The following is a 27,644-nucleotide window of genomic DNA, read 5'->3' on the forward strand; positions in this document are numbered from 1 at the left end:
TTGGGGTCAAAGGTCATTAAGAGGTCACTTCCGGTATAAAACGAAAAAAGTTCAAAAATTTTTATTAGCTAAGTAAAACATAGCACAGTAACGGTATGTACACATATGATCCGCAGTCACCCAATGTATATGTGGTATTTTTTTTTATTTGAGGTCAAAGCTCATTAAGGGGTCACTTCGTATAAAAAGAAATACCTTTAAAATGCATCTTCTTCCATAAATTATGTGGGACAGAGACGCCACTTGCACACATGCATTGTTATTACCCAGTGTCTATGGGGTGTACACAGATTCAGGGTCAAAGGTCATTAAGGGGTCACTTCCGGTATAAAACGAAATACTTTGAAAATTTTTTATTAGCTAAGTAAAACATGGGACAGTAATGGTATGTTCACACATGATCTGCAGTCACCCAATGTATATATGTGGTATTTTTTTATTTGGGGTCAAATCTCATTAAGGGGTCACTTCGGTATAAAACGAAATACCTTTAAAATGCATCTTCTTCCACAGATTCTGTAGGACAGTGACGCCACTTGCACACATGCATTGCTATTACCCAGTGTCTATGGGGTGTACACAGATTTGGGGTCAAAGGTCATGAAGGTGTCACTTCCGGTATAAAACGAAAAACCTTCAAAATTTTTTATTTGCTAAGAAAAACATAGGACAGTAACGGTATGTTCACACATGAATTGTGGTTACCCAATTCATATGTGGTATTTTTATTTGGGGTCAAATGTCATTAAGGGGTCACTTCCGGTCTGAGACGAAAAACCTTCAAAATGCCCCTTCTACCACAAGTAACATGGCAAAGTGATGCCACGTGCACACATGCGTTGACATTAGACAATGTCTATGGGCGTTTTCATATATTTTGGGGTCAAAGGTCATTAAGGGGTCTCAACACGGCTGTGTTCGTGGTCTTAGACCACAGCTAAGTCTAGTTATCATTTATATTTCAACTGTGAGACTTCCGATTCATTTTGTTTCATTTACTTATTGTTCTCTTTCATATATTTTAATTTTAAAAAAAATGAAGAGTTATTATCTTTATAAAACAAAATAGAATAATGCGACATGCAAAGGGTTTCACATGTGTCATCAAAGCTGCACTTAGAAAGTGAATGGATTCTGGTGTTGTGTAACATAATGGTCTGTTGGCCATCTTGACAAATCTTAATTCAGTATTCTATTATGCATTTCTTGACATTTATGCAGAGTTTGGTCTTTGAAGTGAACTTGAACTTCACAAAATGGCAGATGAAGAAGTCAAGTATCCGAAGAAATTGTTACAGAACTTAAACAATCTACGAAATCAGACTCAACTGTGTGATATTGCTATTAATGTTGAGGGCAAAACATTCAATGCTCACAGAGCCATCCTTGCAGCTTCATGCAACTATTTCTCTGCCATGTTGACGTCTGGATTCAAAGAACAATGCGAGAGTGAAATAACAATAGATGGCAGTGCTGCAGCTTTTGAGGTACTGCTGGACTTTATTTACAGTGGAAAAGTGAATCATGTACGTGCAATGGCTCATGCATATGAGGTTATTGAGATGGCAAACTACATGGACTTTACAGAGTTTGCAAATATATGCTCTAATATCATTACAAGCGCATGGTATAGACAACCAGAGAAGATGTCCCCAGAGGCTGCTTACAAGATTTTGTTGTTAACCAGAGATAATCCAGATTTACACTCAGAGCTTAATTGGGATTGCGAAGATTATTTTGCAAAGAGCTTCAAAGAACTGAAGAATTTAAATGTGTTTCTGCAGGACTCTGGTGGTGTGACATTTCTCAGTGATTTTCTTCAACGAAAGGATCTAGGCAGTAAGGAGGATGAAAGAGAGGTTTGTATGACAATTGTCAAGAACTTCAGTGTCATCAACTCAATTATCATCTTCAATTTGAGAGTTTTAGAAATAAGTTTTAAGAATGAAATTGCTGTTGCTAATATTTGTAAAAAGAAAAAAAAATTGGGGTCCCATGACCAAGGAGAATTTTAAATTTTCTTGGCTGCTTTACCCAGTTCCAATTCAAATGAAGTGTCATAACATGTTGAGGCACCAGTTAACACCAAAGTGCTGACTGGGTAGAGGATTGGCAGGACAAGACAAATTCAATTCAATTTTTCGATTCAAATCAATTTACAAAATGTACCATATAATTTCAACCTAAGTAGTGCCCCTCCCTTCTTCAGAAGGGGTTCCCTTTACAAAATACTTTCATGGATCATTTTAAAGGGCAAAAAGTAAAATTTCTCAATTTTGGTGCCAGTTGGTCAGTCTGAGTTATACCAACAAGTCTAGTGATGACCCTGTCCCCTCTTCACGTTCAGCATGAAAAGGGGTCAAACTGCTATCAAAGCATTTATCATATCAACATAAAGTTGCAATGAGGGGGGCATGGTAACGCAGTGGTACAGGTTCTGCCTCGAAATGTAGGAATGCAATTTCGAGCCCGGCGGTGACATTGTGTTGTGCACTTGGGCAAGGTGCTTTACCTCACTTGCTTCTCTCTACCCAGGGGTGAAATGGGGGGCTATTATGATATTGTCCATCCATTGAGTGCCACCCAAAGATTCTGGATACAAATAATGTCCTTCTGATATCAAAGAGACTCAGTACACCGGTCGATCTTACCGTTTCGATGTTGATTAAGATACTTCTTGCATCGATCCCGAGATGCGGAAAAACCAATAGTCATTTTGTCCCACATAAATGAATAAATAACAAAAACCCCGATCCCGAGTGGACTCACCCATTCGGTGACGTCACACACGATAATCACCCCTTATCCTCCTTGGTTTCTAGATGAGATAGACGTGTGGATTTTTCTTTACCAACGCTAAGTATCATTACGAACCAAAGGGCCGAGATATACAGTTTGTTTGTTACACTGAGGTAAAAACCAACCAGTATAGTCGCTAGGGAGATAGTTTTGACGACATTTTTCGACTAGAAAAGTGACAAAAACGATCCAAAAACTTAGCTTGTATGTGTGTTTCCGTTCATATACGGGACACACGTTTTCAAAATGGCCGCCCTTAGGACGCCATTTTATTTTTGTTCTCACGTAAAACAACTATAGCAGACTAGTAAGTTACAATAGATGTTTGTACAGTACTGTGTATACATGTATGGTGAGTGATTATCGCTATGTTTATGGTGTGCTCTATCGTTATATCTTTCAGTGCGCGTCTGATGACGAGTTACTGCTAAGAGTTCGTGGGTTTCGAAGGACCAGCCTGACAAATCTTCCCCAAAAGGTTTTCAGTTTTTCATCCCTTTGTATATATATTTTTATATCATACCACTACATCAGCGTCAGCCACTGTGCGTGTGGGTCTGTTTATTGGGCTTGAGCTTGTGTTCGGGGGTAGTGCTGTACGCTCCCGATTACTACAATGTCTAGGCCTTGTCAATCATGCCCTTCCCTTGTGGCAGAGTGGGACCCGCATCCACTCTGCTACACCCACAGGGATTGCTCTAAATCAAATAAGTGTGCTTCCTTTTGCATAGGCTTATCGGACATCCACTTCGAGGATTTAGAAAGTAGCGCTCGTTTAGGTCTTCGACACAGACAGATGACGAAGACTAAGAAACAGAAGCCTACAGGTAAGATTGATATGGTAGGTACTAGCGCGGCCGGCAAGGGCCACGCTAAGGTAACCTCTGGGGCTCCGGTCCCGGGCAAGCAGGCGGACCCTCCGGGGACTGCTAAGCGAGCCGAAGGCCTAGCAGCCAGCGTAAAGCACTGACTTAACGTCTAAGCTAGTAGCAGGCAGCAGGGCGGTACTTGCCCTAACAGGCGAGTACCAGTCTACCCGCGGGATCTCTAGCGAGCGTCTTGCCGGTGGACACCCGTCTATTGCTGGCGAACAGCGGGTCTAGCACCATGAAGTAGCCGGCGACGGACAGTATGCCAAGGGTACCCGGGCTTGCCTGGGTTGAATCCTAGCATACAGCGTGCAGCGGACTTGCCTCGGCCGGTCTGTAGCACGCAGCGTGCCAGTGGAACCCGGGCTTGCCTGGGTTGATCCACGCACGCAGCACGCTCTTCGTTCCCCGCAAGGGTCGAATGAAAACGCGTGCATGGGTTTAGCAGAGACAATACCGGGCTAACGCTTCAGGTGTAGTCTTAGCAGAACCAACTGGGGTTGTCACACGGCAGCGTTCCATGGTGGGACCGCCGAGTGATTCCTGGGCCTTGGAATGGCTGCCGGCTGTCCTCCGGGACTGGCTAGCGGCTATACCGGGGGTGGGCTCGCAGTCTCTCACGGGACAGCGACCCAAGTGCAAACAGTGGCAGCTACCGAGACGAGCCACGGCTTGACTTCAGTGGTAGCCACTATACGCGCGCCATAGCTGCCGTGAGTGGTCCGCCACACACAGCGACCTTGGGCGAGGCTCAAGAGGTTAGGGTAGGTAGTTTGAACAGCCTGGCTGATCAACAACCCACTTATGTCCTCGAGAGCCAGCAGAGCGTGGGTGATCCATTACAGTCAATGGGTCAATTACCCTCTTATGATCGATCACTATCTATTCAGCGGAGCATGGCTCCATTGATTGATACTGCCTATTCAGGTAGCGAGGTGACTGATCGAGGGTATACACGCTCAGCTACCCGTGATACTAGGCAAGCTCCTTTTAGCCAAGGGACAGCCAGTATAGCGGGGTACCCATACACACGGCTTGATCCTCTAGCGGGGAACGCTGTGAGGCATGGGTACAGTGGTACGCAGGAGCCCTACCGGGCACCTACGCTACAACCACGCAGGTACCGCAGTACTGCGTCCTGGTTACCACAGTCTCTGTGGCAACAGGGGAGGCGGTACTGGTACTACCGTTCCATGGGGTTTCCCTGGTGGCGGATCCTTTCAGGTCAGCTACCAACAGGGTATGCCCGTGGTATCCGCCGCAGGGTGGTTTCTTCCACGGTCTACCACCGTGGCAAGTGCCGCCTAGCGTTGGGCAAGCAGTACCACCAGTTGTTACCCCACCCGGGCGGCGAGTGGCTAGCCCTGATACAGCTCAGGGTAGGCCGCACACTGCTATGGCTAGGGCGACAGCAGCGAGAGCGTGCGGCTCCCGGGGTGCCATCGCTAGCATCTCGGGGTCTAGCGGGAGTACTCCCTCTTCTGCTGGTGTTCAGTTGGCTAGCCACACGGTGGCGACACCTCCCTGTCCACCTTCAGATGCCCGTCGTCAGATCTCTTCCTCATCAGAGAGTGAGTCAGAGTCTGAAGGCGAGGGAAAGGAGTCGGAAGATGAAACCAGTAGCGACTCACAGTCTGATGAGACTGTGCAGCTAGCTTCAGGTATCCTTCCCCGCTTCCCGTGAGGAACTCGCTAGCAATGGTCTGCCTGCGGACACCGCTGAGGTGATGAGCCGTGTGGCCCAAGGTTTGGGCCTGGCTTTCTCTCAGGAGGAGTCCGTTCAGGAGGACCAGGGCATCTTTTCAGTAGGATGCCCAGCTAGCTGGCGTCCACACAAGGGTCGCCTCGCACTTGCATTCCCGGCGGACCTCAAGGGTAGGTTTCGAGGGCTGTCAGGCTCGCTGGAGCTTCGACGCCGCGTGCTTGCACGCTTCCACTGCGTGTTTCGCAGGAGGACTACTGAAACCTACCTCAGGGTCCCTGACATGGATCCAGAGCGTTGTAGCGCCTGCCGCTAGCGGCCAAGGCGACGGGTCGTTCTCCCCCAGTGGGAGGAGGAGCTAAAGCTCATCGATAAGCGAGCACGCCGCTTATCAGAGTCTCTAAGCGTCGCTACCACGCTTGCCGAGCACCTCGGTAGGAAGGTAGCGAACGACCTCGGGGCAACGTCGGAACTCTTCCGCGAGGTTAATCTGTTAGCGGTGCTAACAGCTAACCTCAACGAGAGTTCTATGGGCCTAGCCCATAGGATGTCATCTCGCCGCCGGGAGAATGCCTGTCTGTCCCTCCAGTCAACTTACGGCTCCGACTTTGCTGATGCAATGAAGAAGTCAGACTCGGTGGGACAGGGGCTACTCTTTGGACAGGCCTTTTGCGCTACGGTTGAGGACCGGGCAAAGAAGGCCACCAATGAGAGCACTCTGAAGAAGTCGGAGGCTGCCCTGACCAAGGGAAGGGCAGTAAAGCTTAAGAAGAAGCACAAGAAGAAGAAGTCTTCTAAGCGTTCTTCAGCGCCAGCTCGGCTTCAGCAGGACGCGCACCACAGACTACACCCGAGCCGAGGCTACTCCAGCACCTCCCAAGAAAACTGGGAAGCGCAAGAGTAGTGCTGGACCGTATGGCAAGCCCCTAAGAAGAGCCGTTCTTCTAAGGGTGGCAAACCAGATCGGTCCTGAGGGCACGGGCGGTCGACAGTCCATGCCGGCAGGCCTTGGACTTCCACAGGGGATTCCCCTGTGGGCGGCCGCTGTGCATTACGCCCAGAGATGGCATGCCATCTCACCGGGCGCCCTGGGTATTGTCAGTGGTCAGTGGGGGTTACAGGCTGGAATTTACCAGCCACCCCTCTTGCGCCTGCACGATTCAGAGGTCCACAGTAGTGCCGCCAGACGGCCCCCAGCGTCGGGCACTACTATCAGAGGTCACTCAGCTTCTCACGAAGCAAGCGATTGTCCCGGTCTACCCCCTTTCACCAAGGGGTTTTGGAGCACGCTTTTTCTGGCTCCAAAGAAGACCCGGCGACTGGAGGCCATTCTGAACCTCAAGCCGTTGAGCGAGTTCATCAGGCCCAAGAGGTTCAGAATGGAGACTCTCGCCGGTGCTAGCCTGCCCCATCAAGGGTATGTGGGCGGCATCGCTAGATCTCTCGGACGCATATCTGCATGTTCCGATCGCACCTCAAGATCAGAGGTTTCTACGCTTCAAGGTACAGGGTCAAACTTACCAGTTTCGATGCCTGCCATTCGCTTGTCCACCTCCCCAGAGTGTTTACACTCCTGGTCAGGGCGGTGGCAGCGTACCTGAAGCGCAGGGGAGTCAACATGTGTTGCTACCTGGGACGATTGGTTCATTTACGGACGCACCCGCTGGAGACACAGTGTCTCGTGGAGTTAGTAGTCCGTGCGGTGCGGGACCTGGGATTTCTGATCAACGTCAAGAAATCCAATTTGGTCCCGACGCATGACACCACTATTCTTAGGGGCCCAGATCAACCTCAAGGAGGGGATCGCGGTGCCCTCACCGAGAGGGTGCGAACATGGCGAGGTGTGCCCGACTCTTGGCGAGTCAGAGGGGCACCGCTGTGGCATGGATGAAGGTTTTGGGCCTTATGGCCAGTATGGTAGACCTCGTACCGCACTGCCGCTTTCACATGAGGCCTATACAACTACACCTTCTAGCCTTTTACAGGCCCAGTCGTCACCCAATATCCCTCGCGGTTCGATGTCGGAGATCGCGAGAGGAACTCTGGTGGTGGACCCATCAGCCCAATTTGACTCAAGGTGTCAGGTTTCCTGCACCAGCGCGTGCGTCACGTAGTGACGACCGCCACGCGTCAAAGCTGGGCTGGGGGGCCACATCCACGGGACTCAGTCTCGGGCCTATGGTCGGCCACGGAGACGGAGTTCCATATCAACCTTCTCGAACTTTGGGCAGTGGAGAGAACTCTCCAGCATTTCGAGAAGGTGATCGTGGGATCTCATATCGTTGTCCAAACAGACAACACAACCGTGGTGGCCTACCTCAACAGACAAGGGGCACCAGGTCACCACAGTTATGCCTGCACGCACTCACGCCTGATAGGGTGGTGCAAGGCCAGGCAGAGTACGTTGATAGAGATGCCCATAGCGGGAGTCACGAACATCCTCGCGGACGATCTGTCACGAGGACAGGTGTCGGGACCTACAGAATGGTCCCTTGCTCCGCAGGTCGCCCAGGCGATCTTCGAGGTGATGTACCACCCCTCGATAGATTTGTTCGCATCTCATCGAAATCATCAGCTGCCGGTGTATTGCTCAAGGGTCGCAGACCCACAGGCGTCGCCGTGGGCGCTCTGTCCGTGAGACTGGGGAGGAATGACTGCTTACGCTTTCCCCGATCTCACTGCTCGCAAGGGTGGTGACCAAGATCGGGAGGGAGGATTGCAACGTCATTCTGATAGCACCGTTCTGGCCGAAACACCTGTGGTTTCGACCGATGGTGGATCTACTCGCGGCTCAGCCGCGAGTACTCCCCGAGTTACCAAATCTACTCCGGATGCCGGAGGAGAGGTACCAAGTCTACCACTAGAGCACCTGCAGTTAGCGCGACGGCCCTCGTCATGGACCGTGCGGCGGAGGGAGGCTTTCCATCAGACGCTGCTTCTCTCATCGCCGGGGTAGACGAGAGTCTACCCTCCGTCACGTATAGTCAGCGTTTGGCTCCCTACTACGCATGGTGCGATGAGAGAAATACATCTCCCACTAGAGCCCCTGTGCCTCTAGTGGCAGATTTTCTGACAGAAAAGTTCAGGTCAGGACTTCAGCAGGCAACGATAGCCAACTATAAGTCAGCCATTCTCTCGATTCATCGGGGATTTGAAGACGGGTCGACTATCAATTCAGATGGGTCCCTAAGTCTTCTTCTCGACGGTATGTTCAACGAGCACCCGCCGGAAAGGAAGGTGGTCCCTCCATGGGACCTCAACACAGTCTTGGAGTATATTAAGGGTCCCCCTTTTGAGCCCCTATCAAAAGCGACCCTTAAATCACGTCACTCTTAAGCGGCCTTTCTTCTGGCGTTGGCTTCGGGGACGGCGCTGCTCAGAGTTGCACGCAGTCTCGAAGTCAGCCTCGTGATTACTAACAACGGAGCGACGCTGTTTCTTCGCCGGATTTCCTTGCAAAAATGGCGAAGTACATTCCGACACTCGCCCTCTTCCTCCCCAGTATTGGGCAGGGTTGGGCATCAATAGTCGAAGACAGGTTGTGGTGCCCGGTGAGGCGCTACAGCACTACCTTGGCGAACACAAACCTTAAGAGGGGCTCATGACCGCTTATTTATCACTCACGCAGAACCGCACGGTCCAGCCGCTAAACAGACTCTGGCACGGTGGCTGGTCCAGGTGTTGAGTGGACTCGGGGCGGCAAAGGCGCCGCCCCAAGGCCCACTCAACCAGATCTATCTCATCTTCGTGGGCCTACCATAGGGGGTCCCCATAGAAGAGATTTGTCAGGCTGTGTCTTGGAAGAACCCGTCGTCCTTTTCCACGGTTTACTACAAAAAAGCGTAAACCAACGACCAGGCGATAAGTTCTCCAGGGCCATTCTGCGGAGATAATATGGTGGTTGGGTATCAGGTGTTTCGCGGACAATCAGAATTCCAACATGGTAAGAACCAGTGGTTCTATTCTTAACCACTGAACTTTCAGTGCAGGGGACTTGGTCTGTTCACGTAGTCTTTCTGTTTCCCGGCCGTGAGGGGGGGAAATAGTTTGACCTCGCGATTACCATGCTACCCACTCTCCCGATCCTTATCAGATGCTGGCCAATCTTGTACCTCCATCCGTCGGTTACTTGCTAGATCGATCTTCAGATGTTGATGCAAGAAGTATCTTAATCAACATCGGAAACGGTAAGATCGACCGGTGTACTGAGTCTAGTCCCAAACAAAATGTTTGGTAGACTCATAACCGGTGCGATCTTACCTTTCCGATGTTGATTATCCCGACCTTGGCCGCCCCTACAAGTTTGGCGAGTAGGGGCTGCCCAAGTCGGATAAGGGATGATTATCGTGTGGCGTCACCGAATGGGTGAGTCCACTCGGGGGATCGGGGGGTTTTTGTTATTTATTCATTTATGTGGGACAAAATGACTATTGGTTTTTTCCGCATTTCGGGATCGATGCAAGAAGTATCTTAATCAACATCGGAAAGGTAAGATCGCACCGGTTATGAGTCTACCAAACATTTTTGTTTGGGACTAATTTTGATTGTTTGAAATTCACAATATAATACACATTTTATATCAAATGGTTAAAAATTGATATTTAACAGTCCTCGAAGTAAACTTTATTAATCTGATGATATACTTAAAGTGTATGAAGCTGGGGTGAAAGGCCGACGATCAATTGAAAATGTTGACCTTTTATATTGAAGATATGGATTTTTTCCCAAAAACCACCAAATAAAAAATAGGTCTTTTGGGGAAAAAAATGCATATCTTCAATATAAAAGGTTAAAATTTTCAATTGATCGTCGGATTTATAATTATATATCTTTAGATTTATAAAGTTTACTTCGAGGACTGTTATATATCAAAAATTTTAAAAATATCGAATGTTAATAATTTGTCATAAAATTTGTAGTTTATCACAAATTTCAAAAAATCAAAATTATTTGATATCAGATGGACATTCTTCATATATTCAGAATGCAATTATTCGATATGTCTGATGTACTCTTATGTCCCACAAAAATACTGTCGAAACGCTCATTCCAGAGCCCTTAATTTGTCAAAAATATTCAGTATGCATGATCCTCAAGAGGATTATTGTAATCTCTTTAGTGAAATTAACAGAGTGTACATGTAACATTGCCACTGGTATGTGTATATATATTTTGTAATCATTATGCATTGAGTCTTCATAAGAGTGAGGGCCTAATGGCCTTTACGAAACGGATCTGTAAAGACATATAGTAGTACAAGTCCAAATGTTATGTTTTTTAATTAGCTTAATAGTTACCTACTGAATCACTTTATTCATGTTTTAAAACAGTTTAGAAGTGTGTAGAAAGTGTTTAAAAACTTTTCAGAATGTCAAAAAGTAACCTTTTTCTGGAATTTCCAAAATTAAGGTTGGTATACTTTTGTACAGTGGAATTTTTTTCCAGATTCACAAGATTACGGTGGTCCGGAAAGAACAAACTTGCCCTATGAAGGAACATATTTTAGTCATGGTATAATAAGTGTGAACTAAGGTGTTTGACTATAAAATGGTATAATGCCATCGGTCAAAATTTCGGATAAGCTATAAAACACTGGGTACTGTGTTCACTTGAAGGATTCAAATCATGAAGTTTAAGAACATATTAAATGGATTATTTTCTTTGTACAGGCTCCTGTTGCAACATTACTTCAAATAGACGAGAGCGTGATACATAAAAGAACGGAAATGATCAATGTATCACATTTCCTAAACAGAAACAGATGGATAGAAATGGCGGATATGACTGCACTACCTATGAAAACCTCTGGCCATTCCTTGATCACAGTTGATGGTGATTTGTATGCACTAGGAGGTGTGGAGAAAACAAGGGATTTTGGTCCTGAGCTTGATCCTGATCTTGATACAGAACCATATGACAGATTTGATGAAGATTTTCAGCGACCTTATGACCTTGATCGGGAATTCAAAAACCTCTTCTTTCAGTACGATGCAGATCAAAATGTTTGGCATTCGTTGGCACCAATGAAGACGGCTAGGAGTGACTTTCTGTGTGTATATTTGGATGGGTTCATCTATGCTATAGGTGGCTACAACACATTTTACCCAATGATCCGTGATGTAGAGCGCTACAATTTGGCTTCAAAGAATTGGGAACTTGTGAAATCACTTCCAGAAATGTACCATCATGTATCTGCTGTGGCTTTCAGAGGAAAGCTCTTAGTGTATGGCATACGAAAGGTATCTGAAACCCCAAACACCTATAAACATGTGATCATGATCTTCCACCCTGAAACACAGAACTGGCAATCTATTGTAGTACATGAAGCAGCCCTTGAAAGTAGATTGAAGAAATCACAGCTTTTTAGTTACAATGAGCAGTGCTATATCATCCTGTTTACTGAGAGAGCGATACTATTTCCTAGGGGATTCCTACGGGATGGGACTTCAGTCACTACCCTGAATATTCAGGACAATGAAGATGACATTACAGTAACCATTGGAGAAGGCATCAGTCAAGATGGTATCCCGGATGGTATACATAATCCTTCCGGACTTATATTCCGTATATATGATGAGGTGTTTGAAGTTGTGAACGGGTTTGTGTACAAGACACATTACACGATTGACCCAGATGGCGATGTAAGAGTAGAGAGCACATTTAATGGTCATTGGTATGGTGGTGACATATCAAGCAACGCGGTATGGTTTACCTTTGACAAAAACAAGTTATTAGATGATGAATCTCGATATTATTGAGCCTGTAGCATCCGTGTAGTTTGTAGAGTTGTCATTTGTGAACAGAATCCTCTTGAAAGCACTCTTGACATTATAGGTTGACTTAATGTCAACATAGCTATGGGTACTACTCCCTGTTCCAGAAAAATACAGAACTAATTTTTCGGGATTAAAAAAATATTATCCTGTTTTGAAACATAGCTACATCTTAATCCTTTAGTTAGTCCTAACTAGTAATAAAAGTTTTGATATTTGGCCAATTTTGGGAAATAAGGGCCAAAAAACATGTGATTTTAGGATGTTTTTCGTATGCTTTGACAATCAAGCCCAAAGACTTGTACTTAAACTTATTCAATTTATGCATTCTAATTTTTGAAAAAGACATGTTTCATTCTTATAACCAATCATTTAATTGAAGTAACACAAAAAAGTGAAAATTAGAGCAAAATTTCGGCATATACGCAAGATTTTGAGTGCTTGCTTAGACATGCGATTTTAGGGTGTTTTTCGTATGTTGTGATAATCAAACCCAAAGACTTGTGCTAAGTCTAATTTCAGTTTCTGCATTCTATTGAAAAAGACATGTTTCATTCTTATAACCAATCATTTAATTAAAGTAACACAAAAAAGTGAAAATTATAACAAAATTTTGGCATGCAAGATTTTGAGTGCTTAGACTTGTTCCAAGTCTTTGATTTTTGTGACTCAATTGTCAGAAAATATACCAAAGTGCATGTTTTTGGCTCTTTTTTCAAGAAATTGGTAAAATAGTGAACTTTTTCTTTTATCTCCAGGTAGGACTAAATGAATGATTAGGATTGAGCTATGTTTCATTTGGCAGAACGTGATAATATTTTACCAAAAAATTAGTTCTGTATTTTTCTGGAATGGGGAGTAATGTAGACTTTTGGTTTTGGCTTTTGCAGTTTAGTGTTGCTTCATAGATTTGTACTTGACATGCATATCAAAGCAGCAGTGGTGTGTTTATCAAAAGTGGCTCTGAAAAAACCCAGTTAATTTCCCAAAAAAAGTGTGGGCTCAGCTTCCCCCAGGATTGAAGCCCACCACCCAGGATTGATGCCCATACTTAGGGACCGTTCACAAACACTTGTAAGGGGGGCCTGATGCAAAAAAATTTGATCACAAAAAATTTTCGGCCCCCCCCCTTTACAGACCTCGAAAATTTCAGGTCCCTCTCTTTTTGACATGACAACTGTGGGTCAATCCCATAGAAAAGCATATAAACTTGATTTTTCCAGAAAAATTTCATTTTTTTCAGGCCCCCCCCCCCCTTAGGAGGGTCAACATTTTTTAGGGCCCCCTTTTTGCATCAGGCCCCCCTAACAAGTGTTTGTGAATGGTCCCTTAGCAGGGTAAGCCTCATTATTTTTTTATGAATTTGGTACTAGGCTTTTGTGCTAACTGTATTGTATGTGGTTCAAATTGGGTGTGCTCTGATGTACATTGATGTGGGATACAATGTTTAAGCACTAAAAGGACATTAAAGCCATAATGTGTGATTTGCACAAAGAATAGATTCCTATTTAAATGTTGCTTTTCACTGATCACATTGCCATGATTGCCATCTTTGAATTTTAAGCCAAACAAATGAGGTGAAACAAAGAAAATTGCGATTTCATTCCAGCACCTACAATGCGTGTATTAGCTCTACAATCATATTACGTGTATACTTCACGGAACATCGTGCAGCTGGGATGAACAAACAAGACGAATAGCGGTGCGCTCAGTAAATATGAAGACGTACGACAAACAGCGATGTGCATACCACGTGTCACGTGTGTACACATGAGCTGACATTCACGGGACGTGTTAGCAAGCACTCGATCAGTGAACTTTGAATAAAACCGGAGATCTCCGGTTTTAATACAAAAACTTTTACTGTAATTAAAGCACTTCCATGCTTTACACATGGTATTTTAGTACACCAGTGGGCATTATGCAAAAAGTAATTCGAGAAAAATTGAGGGTGTCGCTGTGGAGCAAATCACACATTATGGCTTTAACTTTGGGTAACTTTTAAGGTCAAGATCAAAGTTCAGTCTTAAATAATATTAAATTTGGTGTTCATTCTAAAAAATGTATAGAAATATAATATGTGACCATACACCACGAATGAGCCGTAAAGTCGGCCCCAGTCAATTTTGTTTTATTTCGTGTTTAGAAAAAATATATCATAAGCTTTTAAATGGTATATTATTTGACTTCAAACGATATCCAGAAGCGGGGTTATGGTTTGTTGAACTTTGCTGCTTCAAAAAATGGTACCTTATTTCGGTTCTACATGTGTCTCTTTTTCCACATTGCTGGTAATAAATATCAAATAGTCATAATTGGTGGTCGTTTCAAATCATCCCAAAGTCAAAGAGGTTCAGGAATGTCTGCTCATTGTTAATTGTTGGTTATACATACCTGGACAAAATACAATGTTTTGTAACCTACCACTTAAAACAGGATTTAGCAGAAGCAAACAAAGACTAGAGCTATTTAAGAATTCTATAGACTTATTATCCTCTTCAACAACAGGATTATTGATTATTTTAAAAGGTGTTTGACTGGCACTACCAAAATGAGATAATCTACATATATAGCACCAACTTGAGGTACCTAATGCCTACGAATATGATGCACATTTTGCACTGTAACTCGGAATACAATTTGCCGACTTTACGGCTCATTTGTGGTGTGCGGTCACATAATGTAGAAACACTCACCAGCAGTAATGGCCATATAGGTTCAGAACTGGTTCCAGTTCGGTGCACAGCTGCAAAGCGGCCTTTGAGCAGAAGAACTGGGGGATTTTGTAATGTCAGAGAGGGCCTATGTCTTTTAGGGACTGTTCACAAACACTTATTAGGGGGGCCTGATGTAAATATTTTAGCCCCCCCCTATTTGACATGAAAATTAGGGGTCAACCCCATAGAAAAGCATATAAACTCAATTTTCCCAGGAAAATTTGTGGTAATTTTTTTCAGGGCTTCCCTTAGGCTGAGTTCACATAGAAGAAGTATCACGGTATACGGTATTAAGCTATCGAAATCGCTCATTCGATCAGGCTGAGTTCATATAGGAGTATACTATGTGAACTCAGCCTGATCGAATGAGCGTATTTCATATAGCTAATAGCTAGTATGTCAGTTTACCCATTTTCTTCGTCTTATCAAATGCTTGTAACTTTACTTCTTGAGGTCACATTGCATTCAATGAGGTGTCATAATGTGCAGAATTAGATAGTGCATCTATTAAAAAAATGAATTTGCCCACATATGGTTTAGGTTTTTAAATTTGGACGGTATACGCTGCACTAAAATCGAACACGCGATTCCCACTATACTATACTATCACGCAGGTATACGGCCTTTTCGAATAAGCTCTTATGTGACCCGGTACTATGAAATTACCTTGCTCGATTTAATCTAGACGCGTGCACCTGCAAAGCGTGCATCGTATATACCCGAATAGTATACTTCTATGCGATCGTAGCCTTATGTGACCCGGTACTATGAAATTGCCTTGCTCGATTGAACTATATCTGCGTGCACCTGTAAAAGCGTGCACCGTATACCCGAATAGTATACTTCTATGTGAACGCAGCCTTAGGAGGATCAAAATCTTTAAGGGCCCCCCTTTTTGCATCATTTTTTCACATAACCAAATTGCACCCCTTAATGGCGAACCACACACAAAATCCTACCCTAAATGGCATAGCAGTATGATAGCACATGCAAAAACCATACCCCAAATGTCGTTAACTGAGAAATATCTAATTTATACCCTAAGTGGCATAAACAGGAAAATTAGCTAATTTGATACTCAAGGTGTTTTTGATGTTGCAGACCTATAGATACTAATGAAAACATGCACAAAAATAACAAGAATGAATTAAAAAGTGGTGATTTTTATCAAATTAGTGCAAACTCACTCAGTCAAACAATAATATTACTAACCCTAAACATCTAAGGATTTGACTGAAAAAGAACTCCTAAATGGCGATGCCTTCTGAGAAATACGGTACATGGGCTGATAAATTGCTGATCACATCTACTTTTTCAGTTTACAATGCAATGTATAGTGTCACTTCCGGGGTCACTTCTATAAATAGGTACAATGCAATGTATAGTGTCACTTCTATAAATAGGTATGATGTCATTCATTGTTTACAAATGTTGCTATTGCACATGTTTGAGAAATTGGCAAGCTGATCACATCTACTTTCTGAGTTTTTGGGGCGCCTGCTACGACGGGCCCCTTATTTGGCTTGACTTTGCAAAAAGCTTCTAATTTCAGTCTTGCTAGATTTACCAGGTGGTGAACGCTGTGCATTCTCTAAATTCAGTACATTTCCGTTGTCAACCGTGTAATTGAATGGGATTATTTTGAAATTTTAAAATGCTTAAAATATCACAAATAAGCAGGCCTGTGTTAATAAATAATATTGATACAAGCTAAAACCGTTGGGGTTCGATAATGAACCCCACAAAACTAACCGAGTGTATGGAAAATGCCATATGGCTGAGCGGTTTTGCCAGCTCTCTCCGACCATCATGCCACTTGCTGTCTGAGATTTACTTCGCAGTTTTGCTTAAAAGTATGCCCAGCTTAGAAATAAAAACAGACTGCTTGGTTTTGGTTTTGATTTTATTACTGTTTACTAATATGCATTGAATGCAAGTAAAGTAGTTCTATATACTGCGGGAATTAACACTTGAAATACAAAATTAATAAAAATGCCTTTTGGTCTTCTAAAAACGCTTTCAGAGATGGCGCTATTACGATTGTAGAGTATGATCCAGGTGAGGAGTGGCACGATTTGATGTGGCATTGATCCAAAAAAGCTACTTTGTCGATCAAGGAGCCAGGAATTCCATCAATAAACATGGTTTCTTATTTAAAAAAAAAAAGGATGGATGGTCTCTTATCCCTGGAAATGGACATTTGTTGTGTTATTTAAAACATTAACCTTTAAAAAAATCCTGTGCGTATAGGCTTGTCATCTTAAAATACAAAATTATTGGGTTAATAAAAACACCCAATACGCTGTGACGTATGACTTAAACATGTTAAACAAGTTCAATCCGCAGCGCCTTTCTGTTACATCAATAACCAGGCATGCAATATTGTCAGGTATTACAACCGACAGTTATCATATGTACACTACTTGGAAAACAACCCTTTAAGAATTAAATATGCAAACCTATATTCTAAATAAAATAATTCTGCTCCAGCATCCCCCCACAACATGATTTCCTAACAATAGTAACCAAAATGGTAACCGGATCTTTATTCCTTTTTATTTGAAACCAACCGCTTTCTTCCCAATGCAGTACGATTTTACACCTCTCTCACTGCAATAAATATGCTTTACATTTCTTAATCTTTCTTTGCTTACTATGCTAATGTTACATTATTGTTTTTAGAAAAAAAATGTATCCAATCGAGTACATCTTTAGCACATCACATCCAAGCTCCCATTTGGGCGCCCATTCCTTTTTTAAAGGAATTTTTTTATTATACAATGCAATGTATAGATAGTGTCACTTCTATAAATAGGTATGATGTCATTCAGTGTTTACAAATGTTGCTATTGCACATGTTTGAGAAATTGGCAAGCTGACTATATATTAATACTATGTGGTACTGATCAGTGTTACACTGTTGTTGGCCCAGTAGGCCACTAGCTTTCTTCCTCTATGTGAGCTATATGAAGGAGGAGTGTACCTCACATTGCATGCATAGTACAGTCTTATACATGAGAAGAGAAGAAGAACGGTCTGGCAGCAATTATTATACAGAGCCCATACAGGGGTAAGTACAAGCTCTTTTTGTACAATTTTCTTGTACATGTATACATGTACATGGTCAAATTGCAACTCAAAAAGGAACTTTGATAACAATCAAAACCAAAAATAGATCAGTTTTCCATGTGAGAAAATAATAAAAGTTTAGTAATAGATGCCAGGTGTTATTCAACAATTGCCAACAGCCTCAAGCCTCAAAAAGATCTCTGCAATTACAAGTACAAGTTTTTATTCCATAGAAATTAAGTCAAATATGGGAAATTTCATGTGATACTGTGATCTTGACGTACCTCCCTAAATATTGAGGAGTTTAGACTGGAGGCAAGCATGGTAAGCCTAAGGTGTCATACCCAGTACCAAATGTAATGTACAATGCTGTTTCTGAATGGCTATGAGTGTGAGCATCTTGCAGAATAATAGGGTGAGGTCTTGGAAATGAGGATACGGGGATATGCTGCATTTGGGGTGAATTTTCAGTCATTTAGTTTAGACCCTGGGTTCATTTGCAGCCATTTGGTTGATTGATTAGAGGTTAATAACTGCATTGGTTATTTGGAGGGCATTGTGAAAAATCTAAACATTTTGCCTGTGGAACCTTTTGAGCAAGTTTGTTCGATGCACAACACAGCGCGTGCGGAGTTTACTAATATTTACGCTGACGGTGCGGAGATCCACTGTCGAATATTAGTAACCACACTCAGCGTTTGCGTTTTGGCAAATAAATAAAAATGATTCGATCGCATTCGCATGTATCACGTTTATTCATGAGGTTATGAATGACCCTCAATTTCATGAACATTTGGTTAAAGAAAGGGTGTTTTTCACACATTAATTCCAAAAAGTGCCAATTTTTCATTGGTATATTATTTCGGGTCTATTTTTCGTCAAATTTAGTTCAGAGTCCCAGCCGCACATCCCCACCCAAACCAAAGTTGAGACAATTTACCTATTGACAGCCCACACCACATTTCGCCATAATGCATTCTAGAAACGCTTGCTGTTAGAATAAGAAAAATTTTAATGCTAATTTATTGCACATTCTAGGGAGCGTGGTTACCTTTTTAAAATAACCGAGTGGAGGGTTTTCAAGAAAATATTTTTCCTGTCAAAACTGAAGCATCCTCTGTATAAAAGAAAATATGAATATTAACTGCACATCATATATAACGATTCGTGATACCCAATTGTGGCACATTTGATGTCGTTCATGAGGCAGAGAATTTTATTTCAATTATATACCCTTAAAATATTTTTTTAATTGGCGAGAATGGCGATAGAAAAAGCGTTGAAAATTCCATGTATAAATGACATTAGACCCAACAAATGATTACTGTTTCGTTTTTATGGTAATCTAATCTTTTATTTCCTGAAATAAAATTATGGGTCTAATGTGGGTTAATTGTATAATTGATGAAAACATCGGCGTGTATAAAAGAAGCTACAAGAAAATGGTAGGCCACGCCACATTGATAATCTATGCTTTTAGTATACTGGCGAGTTAAGTAGCATGCGATGTGAATCAAAATCGATATACTATTGTCCCGACTATTGTGCGTGTATAGCCTCATTTATAAAACACATAGTTATCAACAATTCAGCGCTATTAATACACATTAATGTTTTTAAACAAATGAAATTCCAAAATATGTTACGTTTTCTGTCTTTGCTTGTCACTTGGTATGTTGAAGTAATGAAGTTGCGATTATATTTTTAAATTTTCATCATGACACCATCAAGCCTGATAGCCGAAGCGGTCTAAAGGCGCTGGTGTTATGTCAATATCGTATAGGAGTACATTATAGCGGCTGAGTGCAGCGTGGGTTCGAACCCCGCCAGCGCCTCTGACAAAATAAATTTCATTTATTTTTTAAATTTCATATTATGTTAGGGAAATGTGGCTGGGAGAATGTATGTATGGCGAAGAGTGGTGTGTTGACAGCCTTGTTATAAGTCATGCCTGATGAAGCATGATATCTGTGATATAGGCCTATTGATGGACTGTGATGTATGTCTGTGTGAGGAGGGGGGTTACAGCCCTAAGACCCCCTCCACTGGTTACACCACTGCTTAATAATAGTTTTCATTTATTGAAAAACATGTAAACAGGTAACAATGTTCATGAAAATGATTGAGTGCTGCTCTACAGTTCGTACTGGAATACTTGGTGTAGTCTGAAGTAGTATGTTTAAATCCTCACTGCTGATCAAAACAATAATTTCTCTCTAATCTGAGGGACGATGTCATGCAATTGTTATGTCTACTAGTGCACCTGTAGCCGTGATAGTGCTCCCATGATATGGAGAATTACTTTCACCAAGTTTAAGCCGAGAATTACTTTCACCAAGTTTAAGCCAAATCAGATAAAGTTTAAAATGTAGCTCCTGGATGACCTTTGAAATTTGAAACCCTCTGTGATGACCTTTGACCTCGGTTGACCTCAATTTTATTTCGGGCATGTATTCCCCTCGCAATCGTACCAAGGATTCCACCTACCAAGTTTGGGCCTGATCGGACAAAGCTTGAAATTTGACCCCTCCATAATGACATTTGACCTTGGTTGACCTCAATTGTATCTCGGGCATGTAATCCCCTCGTATCAAGGATTCCACCTACCAAGTTTGAGCCCGATCGGACAAAGTTTGAAATTGGACCCCTCCGTAATGACCTTTGACCTCGCTTGACCTCAATTTTATTTCGGCCATATATTCCCCTCGTATCAAGGATTCCACCCACCAAATTTGAGCCCGATCGGACAAAGTTTGAAATTTGACCCCTCCATAATGACCTTTGACCTCGCTTGACCTCAATTTTATTTGGGCATATATTCCCCTCGTATCAAGGATTCCACCCACCAAATTTGAGCCCCATCAGACAAAGTTTGAAGTTTGACCCCTCCATAATGACCTTTGACCTCGGTTGACCTCGATTTTATTTCGCGCATTATATTCCCCTTGTATCAAGGATTCCACCCACCAAATTTGGGCCCGATCGGACAAAGTTTAAAATTTGACCTTTGACCTTGACCTCCGATGACCTTTCAAACCACCCCATAAACGTGGATTGCCCGATACCTATCTATATCCCAAATATCGGAACGATGCGTCGAAGCGCGGCGAAACGCATAGCCGGATAGACAGACAGACAGAGCTCATTATTTTATTAGTACTAGTGCACCTGCGGCTATGAGAGCCCAGATGCTGTGAGAGCACTGGCATGATAGCGATACTGTTTGACCCCAGATGACCTTTGAACTTGGATGACCTATTTTCATGCTCCCTCATACAAAGGATTCCACCTATCAAGTTTAAGCCGAATAGGGCAAAGTTAAAATTTAGCCCCTACATGACCTTTGACCTCGGTTGACCTCAATTTTGTTTTGCGCATATAATATTCCCCTCGTATAAGGATTGCACCCACCAAGTTCGAACCCGATAGGACAAAGTCTGAAATCCATGACCTTTGACCTTGGACCTCGGATGACCTCCATATAATGTTTTTCATGCTCCCCTCATACGAAGGTTTCGACCCACCAAATTTGAGCCCGATCGGGCAAAGTTTGAAATTTGACCCCTCCGTAATGACCTTTGACCTCGGTTGACCTCGATTTTATTTCGCGCATTACATTCCCCTCCTATCAAGGATTCCACCCACCAAGTTTGGGCCCGATCGGACAAAGTTTGAAATTTTGACCTTTGACCTTGACCTCCGATGACCTTCAAAACCACATGGCCAACATGCTTTTCCCAATACCTATCTATATCCCAAATTTCAGCGCGATGCGTCAAGTGCGTATAAACGCATAGCCGGACAGACAGACAGATAGATAGATACACAGATAGACAGATAGAGACCGCTTATTATTTTATTAGTACTAGTGCACCTGCAGCTGTGAGAGCCCTGATGCTGTGAGAGCACCGGCATGATAGCATTTCTGTTTGACCCCAGATGACCTTGGTGTAATTTTTTTCATGCCCCCCTCATACAAAGGATTCCACCTATCAAGTTTAAGCCCAATAGGGTAAAGTTTAAATTTATCCCCTACATGACCTTTGACCTTGGTTGACCTCAATTTTATTTTAGCATATATTCCCTCGCATCAAGGATTCCACCCACCAATTTTGAGCCCGATAGGACAAAGTTTGAAATCCATGACCTTTGACCTTTGACCTCGGATGACCTCCATATAATGTTTTTCATGCTCCCCTCAAACGAAGGTTTCGACCCACCAAGTTTGAGCCCGATTGGACAAAGTTTGAAATTTGACCCCTCCGTAATGACCTTTGACCTCGGTTGACCTTGATTTTATTTACAGCATTATATTCCCTCCTATCAAGGATTCCACCCACCAAATTTGGGCCTGATTGGACAAAGTTTGAAATTTTGACCTTTGACCTTGACCTCCGATGACCCTCAAAACCACATGGCCAACATGCTTTTCCCAATTTCAGCACGATCGTCGAAGTCTTGTAAACGCATAGCCGGACAGACAGACAGACAGATAGATACACAGATACACAGATAGACAGATAGAGACCGCTTATTACAGGGTGAGTCAAAAAAAGTGCAATAGAGCAAAGAATCGATATTTATGTAAGAACCACGTTGAACTTTCCAATAGTCACCTGTTGTGAAAAAATGAAGTCAATCATATCTACCGTTTAATTTTTATGAGTCCTTTTGCTACGATACCCAATTTCATTATTTGTCCACGAGGTACCATGTATTTTGAATGAGAGCACACAATGCACGATAAAGGCACCAGCTCTGAAACTGACTTTAACTTAAATAAGGTTGATTTTTTGCGTTATTTTTTTTTCTGTTCAAACAAACTTTCTAACATTACTTTAAGTCCTTCATACCTCACTCGACTCCAACTCCAGTTTTTTAGTCCCAATATGTCAAACTTACTGGATATTTTATAATTCACTCCACTTCAATTTATGCGCATTTCATTTCGACATTTGAAAAAATCCGCGTACAAATGTATATGTGTTTGATAGAGAATAAACATCTGTAAAGTAAAGGTAAAATGAAAATAACAACAAATAATGTTTCTTTTCCTTAAACAAGACCAAGGACAATAATAATTTGGGTGCTCCATTTTATTTCAATGCCAATGAAGTTAAGAAAATAGCAGTTGTTCCAAATCTACCATACACAGAGTGGGCTGATATTCAAATTTTAGATGCTTCTTGGACAAACATTAAAATTGGGTATAGCTATAAAATGTGTCATAAAAACAAAACGGTAAATGTTAATTCCTTGGTTTTTTCACACAAGGTCACTAATGGATATATCATTCATAAAATGTTTTAAAACCTAAAAGGTTCAAATCGGTTCTTAAATAAAAATGGATTCTTTTCTATATTGCACTTTTTTTGACTCACCCTGTATTTTATTAGTATAGATAGATAGATGTCCAGTGAAAATACTTAGTGCAAATCAGCACTTAATGTATGGACTTTCCTTTTTTTGTTGCAAAATATGTTGTAATATGCCCAGTGGCGTAGCTGGGATTTTTTTTCCAGGGGGGGAGGCAAGCCTGTATGGGGCGGGGGCCCAAATCCACCAAACAAAAATTTTGCCGCCCCTTCCTCAAAAAGGTTGACCCAATTTTTTTTTTCGGTGGGATAGCGACTTCATTTTGTTATAATATAGTTCCATTTTTTAACAACATTTTAAAATTGTTCAAATTCTATCCGCACCTTATATTGTTGGCCTATGGATTCTCTCTTTCTCTTTCTTTCCCCCTTTTTTCCATCTCTCTCACTCCTTTATTATTTTGCCCTGCGCTGGGGGGGGGGGGCAGGGCCCAAATGGGGCGGGGGCCCAAATTGGCATTGCCGGGCATGGCCCCCCTGCCCCCCCCCCCGCCAACCCCCCCCCCCCCCCCTGGCAGCTACGCCACTGAATATGCCCCTGTCTTCTTCACATAGCATTGCCATGTTAAAAGCATCAGTAAATTTGGGAGCCCAAATAAGCCAAATTAGTTGAATTTCAAATTGAATTATTTTTGCGCACGTATAGCATGAGAACCAACTAATGTCATCCACGGTTGTTTGATGTATATAGAATTGGCTTCATTATTAAGTAAATGAAAACTATAGGTGGCGCTATTTATCCTAAATCATATTTCTTAATTTGCAAGGGTGGCTGCCCGGGGGTGGCTGATCATTTCTGCCATTGAAACAGATGGAATAGATGAAAGAAGCAACAAAGAAATTTTATAAATATATTTCATCAAAAAATAAAGTAATTTCCAGTAACTAAATAATGCCACCAATTTGGTCATAAATAGAAACATTTTATATCCGACAAAGCTTTAAAAATGCTGTAAAAGTGAATAATTTAGTAAAAGAGGTGAAATTAAAGTTTAAAATGACTCGAAAGCATCTGTATACATTAGCATGATATCGCTTTTAGCTGATTAAGCCTAAAATTGGGTTGTACATGATAATTTGTTTGAAAACCTAATAAATGCGTATAGTCAACTTGCATTCCAAATTCCCACATTGGATGAAGAAAAATACACAGAGTGTCGTAAGCTACCTTTGGTCAAATTTTAAACTTGGTCCGATTGGGCTGTGTCTCGTTGGGTGGAATCCTTGATGCGAGGGGAATGCGGAGGTTACATTTGGTTGAGATAGATAAAGAATTGGGCTCAAAATCGGCGAAAATGTGAATTTTCAAAAATCCACAGTGCCCAAGTGACCATGGTATTTCACTTTCTGTCTATGTTCTTTATACATAATGTACTTGCTATATTATAGCCTACAGGGATGTGGTGTGTGTTTATATTAACCCAAGGAAGAAAGGGAGTAGTCAGTTAAATAAATTCATGCTGCCGAATCATTCATACATAAATTAATTTAATTAATTAATTAATGTCATCCAAGGTCAAAGGTCATCCAACAGGTCACCAGGGTCAAAGGTCATATGCGGTCAACAGGGTAAAACAGTATCGCTATCATGCTGGTGCTCAATTGAACTGAAAGTTTGTAAAATAATAATGACAAATTTAATTAAAATAAATGCCAAATATTCAGGTTTGATCCAAATCTCATAAAATTCACATCGTATGGGAGGAACAGGGGAGTGTTATAAACTATATACATTTAGTTGAAATTGATAATTAGGGGGACAAGTCAATAAGATTGTGTTAAAGGGCCGTGGTCAAACCGAGGTCAAAGGTTATATGGGGTCAACAGGGTCAAACAGTATCGCTATCATTGCTGGTCCAGTGGACTTAAACTGGGTAATATAATAATAATTTTGCACGGGTATAATAGCTCTAGTTTAAGTAATGATAGTAACAATTGGTGTCAAAATGCTGCTTCAATTAGATTTATTTTGATGTTTCCAATTAATATGAGGGCACATCCCCTCACAACCCCTGCATCAGGCTTTGGTATGGTTTACATCATGTTCAATGCCCCACTGCGAAAAATTGAGCCACTCAACTACCAAAATAATGGTGGGTTTCACAATCTTTTGACAAAGAAAATGTTTGTTTTGAATGCTCTAGCATGTTCTAACCCCGGCCCCCCAACTCAACACAAAAGTTGACAACCATGAGAGTTATCAAATCTTTCACAATCCCCCTTTTGCAATGATTTTCATCAAATTTAACCCCCTTTTTCATGCAAATTCGAGGACAAAATAAAAAAAAAAACAACCCCTTTTTTGCGGTTTTCAATGACTAGAATTTCAAACACCCGCTTTCAACGATTAAAATTTCAAACACCCTAATATCAATGATACTAAATATTGACATAAAATTTCTGGATTTTCCCAATTACCCCTTTTATCCTAATTACGCGGACAGTGCAAATTAAATACCCCTATTTTGCTAATTTCACTGTCAAATTTCACGGACAGTGCCAATTAAATACCCCCTATTTTGCCAATTCCAAGGTTCTTGCTACTGGTAAAAAAATAACCCCTTTTCCGCGCAATTTGGTAACTCTCATGGTTGTCAACTTTTGTGTTGAGTTGGGGGCGGGGTTCTAACCATGAGAAAATGAGCGATTTCTTAGGTACCTCTTAACACATAAAAAAATAGGAACTTGGTTTAGTGGTGTGATCCCTTAAGACCGAGTTCGGTTAGGCCTGGCAGTTGGCAGTAACATCTAATTTCAAGGGGCAAGGAATCGAGTTACTACACTAGAATTTCAGTGACTCAAGACAAGCAGTATGTTATTTATGATAAGAAAAGAAGTACCGCTAGAATGTACCTCATTTCTTAACATAATGAACCATCACTGAAATTTCAGTGAAGTAATTAGATTCCTTGCCCCTATAATATACACAACTTTTGTTACCAATGTGTAGTTGAAAAAAAAAAAAAATGCAAAATTAGTCACAAAATTTATCAATGGGTGTAGTACCACCATTTCATGTTTTTCATATGTGTTTTATTTATGTTAACTGTGGTATAAATGCATAAAATCGTCAATTAGTCACAAATTCTGACTTGATTTTTGTGTTTGTTACGTATGATTTCGCCATATATTTTGTGTATATTCTATGACCGGCGCCATTGGAAACCAGCAAGAGTTTGGCGACGGTCGGTGTCTAAGGATTAATATTCACAGTGTGGTGATTTAAACATGGCAACCTCTGACAGCCACAAAAGTTATGCACATCCCTTCATGCACCCCTTTTGTCAGTATAAGTGCAATGCTGTGGTTGTGAAAGTGGTGGCACCATTTTCAAGTGTGCCCCGCTCCGGCCCTTTCCCAAATTCCTTGATCTGCCACTGCGTACATTACCCTATTGCCTGACTGCTCAAAAATGTTTGGCCCGGGTGTTTGGCTTGCATTGTGGTAACACTAAGTAATATTGCTCCAAAAACTAAATGTGTGTGACCTTCGGGAAATAAACTTGTTGTTGCTTTTCTGCTGGAATGTTTGGTATGTGAATTTAATTTAATATGATACTTTTCTTGATTTTTATGCAGGAAAGTTTGGTGAATTGAACTTGAATTTAACATAATAAAATGGCAGGACAGTGGTCTTCCGTCCCATTAGACTCCACCAGGACTGCTGGGAAGGATAACAAGTATCAAGAGAAGCTGTTAAAGAACTTAAACAACCACTGAAATCAATCTCAACTATGTGACATTGATATCAATATTGAGGGCAAAACATTCAATGCGCACAGAGCCGTCCTTGCAGCTTCATGCGACTACTTCTCAGCGATGCTAACATCTGGATTCAAAGAACAACTTGAGAGTGAAATAACAATAGATGGCAGTGCTGCAGCTTTTGAGGTACTGCTGGACTTCATTTACAGTGGGAGTTTGGTGAATGAGTCATATGTAAAGGACCATGCCTATGAGGTTTTTGAGATGGCAAACTTCATGGCTTTCTCTGAAATGGCAGATACCAATTCTAAGATCATTATTAATGCATGGTATAACCAACCAGAGACAATGTCGGTGGAAGATGCGTACAAGATTTATCTGTGTACCAGTGCTAATCCAAATGTAAAAGATCTGAACAGGGAGTCAGCAAAATTTGTTGTGACACGTTTTAAAGAACTGAAGAATTCAAGTGTGTTTCTGGAGGACTCTAGTGTGACATTTCTTAGTTGGTTTCTTCAGCAAGAGGAAGCAGAAAAGTATGGGGATGAAACAGAGGTTTGTATAATAATTATCAAGAATTTTATGGTTGTAATTTAATGAACATTTTAAATTTGAGGATTGAAAAAAACAGAAATG

At 42.0% G+C, this 27,644-nt stretch overlaps 2 protein-coding genes across 3 annotated transcripts in view; both read left to right on the forward strand.

Annotated features, from left to right (window-relative positions):
• Positions 1-27,644, forward strand: part of LOC140155599 (uncharacterized) — a 136,027-nt gene that overhangs the window by 73,039 nt on the left and 35,344 nt on the right. The gene's annotated exons all lie outside the window — the stretch shown is intronic.
• LOC140155593 (kelch-like protein 15) overlaps positions 1,228-27,644 on the forward strand; it is a 30,631-nt gene continuing 4,214 nt past the window's right edge. Inside the window, exon 1 of one of the 2 annotated variants that reach the window (XM_072178496.1) lies at positions 1,228-1,859. In XM_072178496.1, coding sequence (XP_072034597.1) covers positions 1,257-1,859 — 603 coding nt within the window. In that variant the 5' untranslated portion in view covers positions 1,228-1,256. Of the gene's footprint in view, positions 1,860-26,837; positions 27,564-27,644 lie in introns of those variants that run through there. The other variant, XM_072178497.1, reaches the window with a different exon arrangement.

Source organism: Amphiura filiformis, chromosome 6, assembly GCF_039555335.1.
Source record: "Amphiura filiformis chromosome 6, Afil_fr2py, whole genome shotgun sequence".
Taxonomy (NCBI): Eukaryota; Metazoa; Echinodermata; class Ophiuroidea; order Amphilepidida; family Amphiuridae; genus Amphiura; species Amphiura filiformis.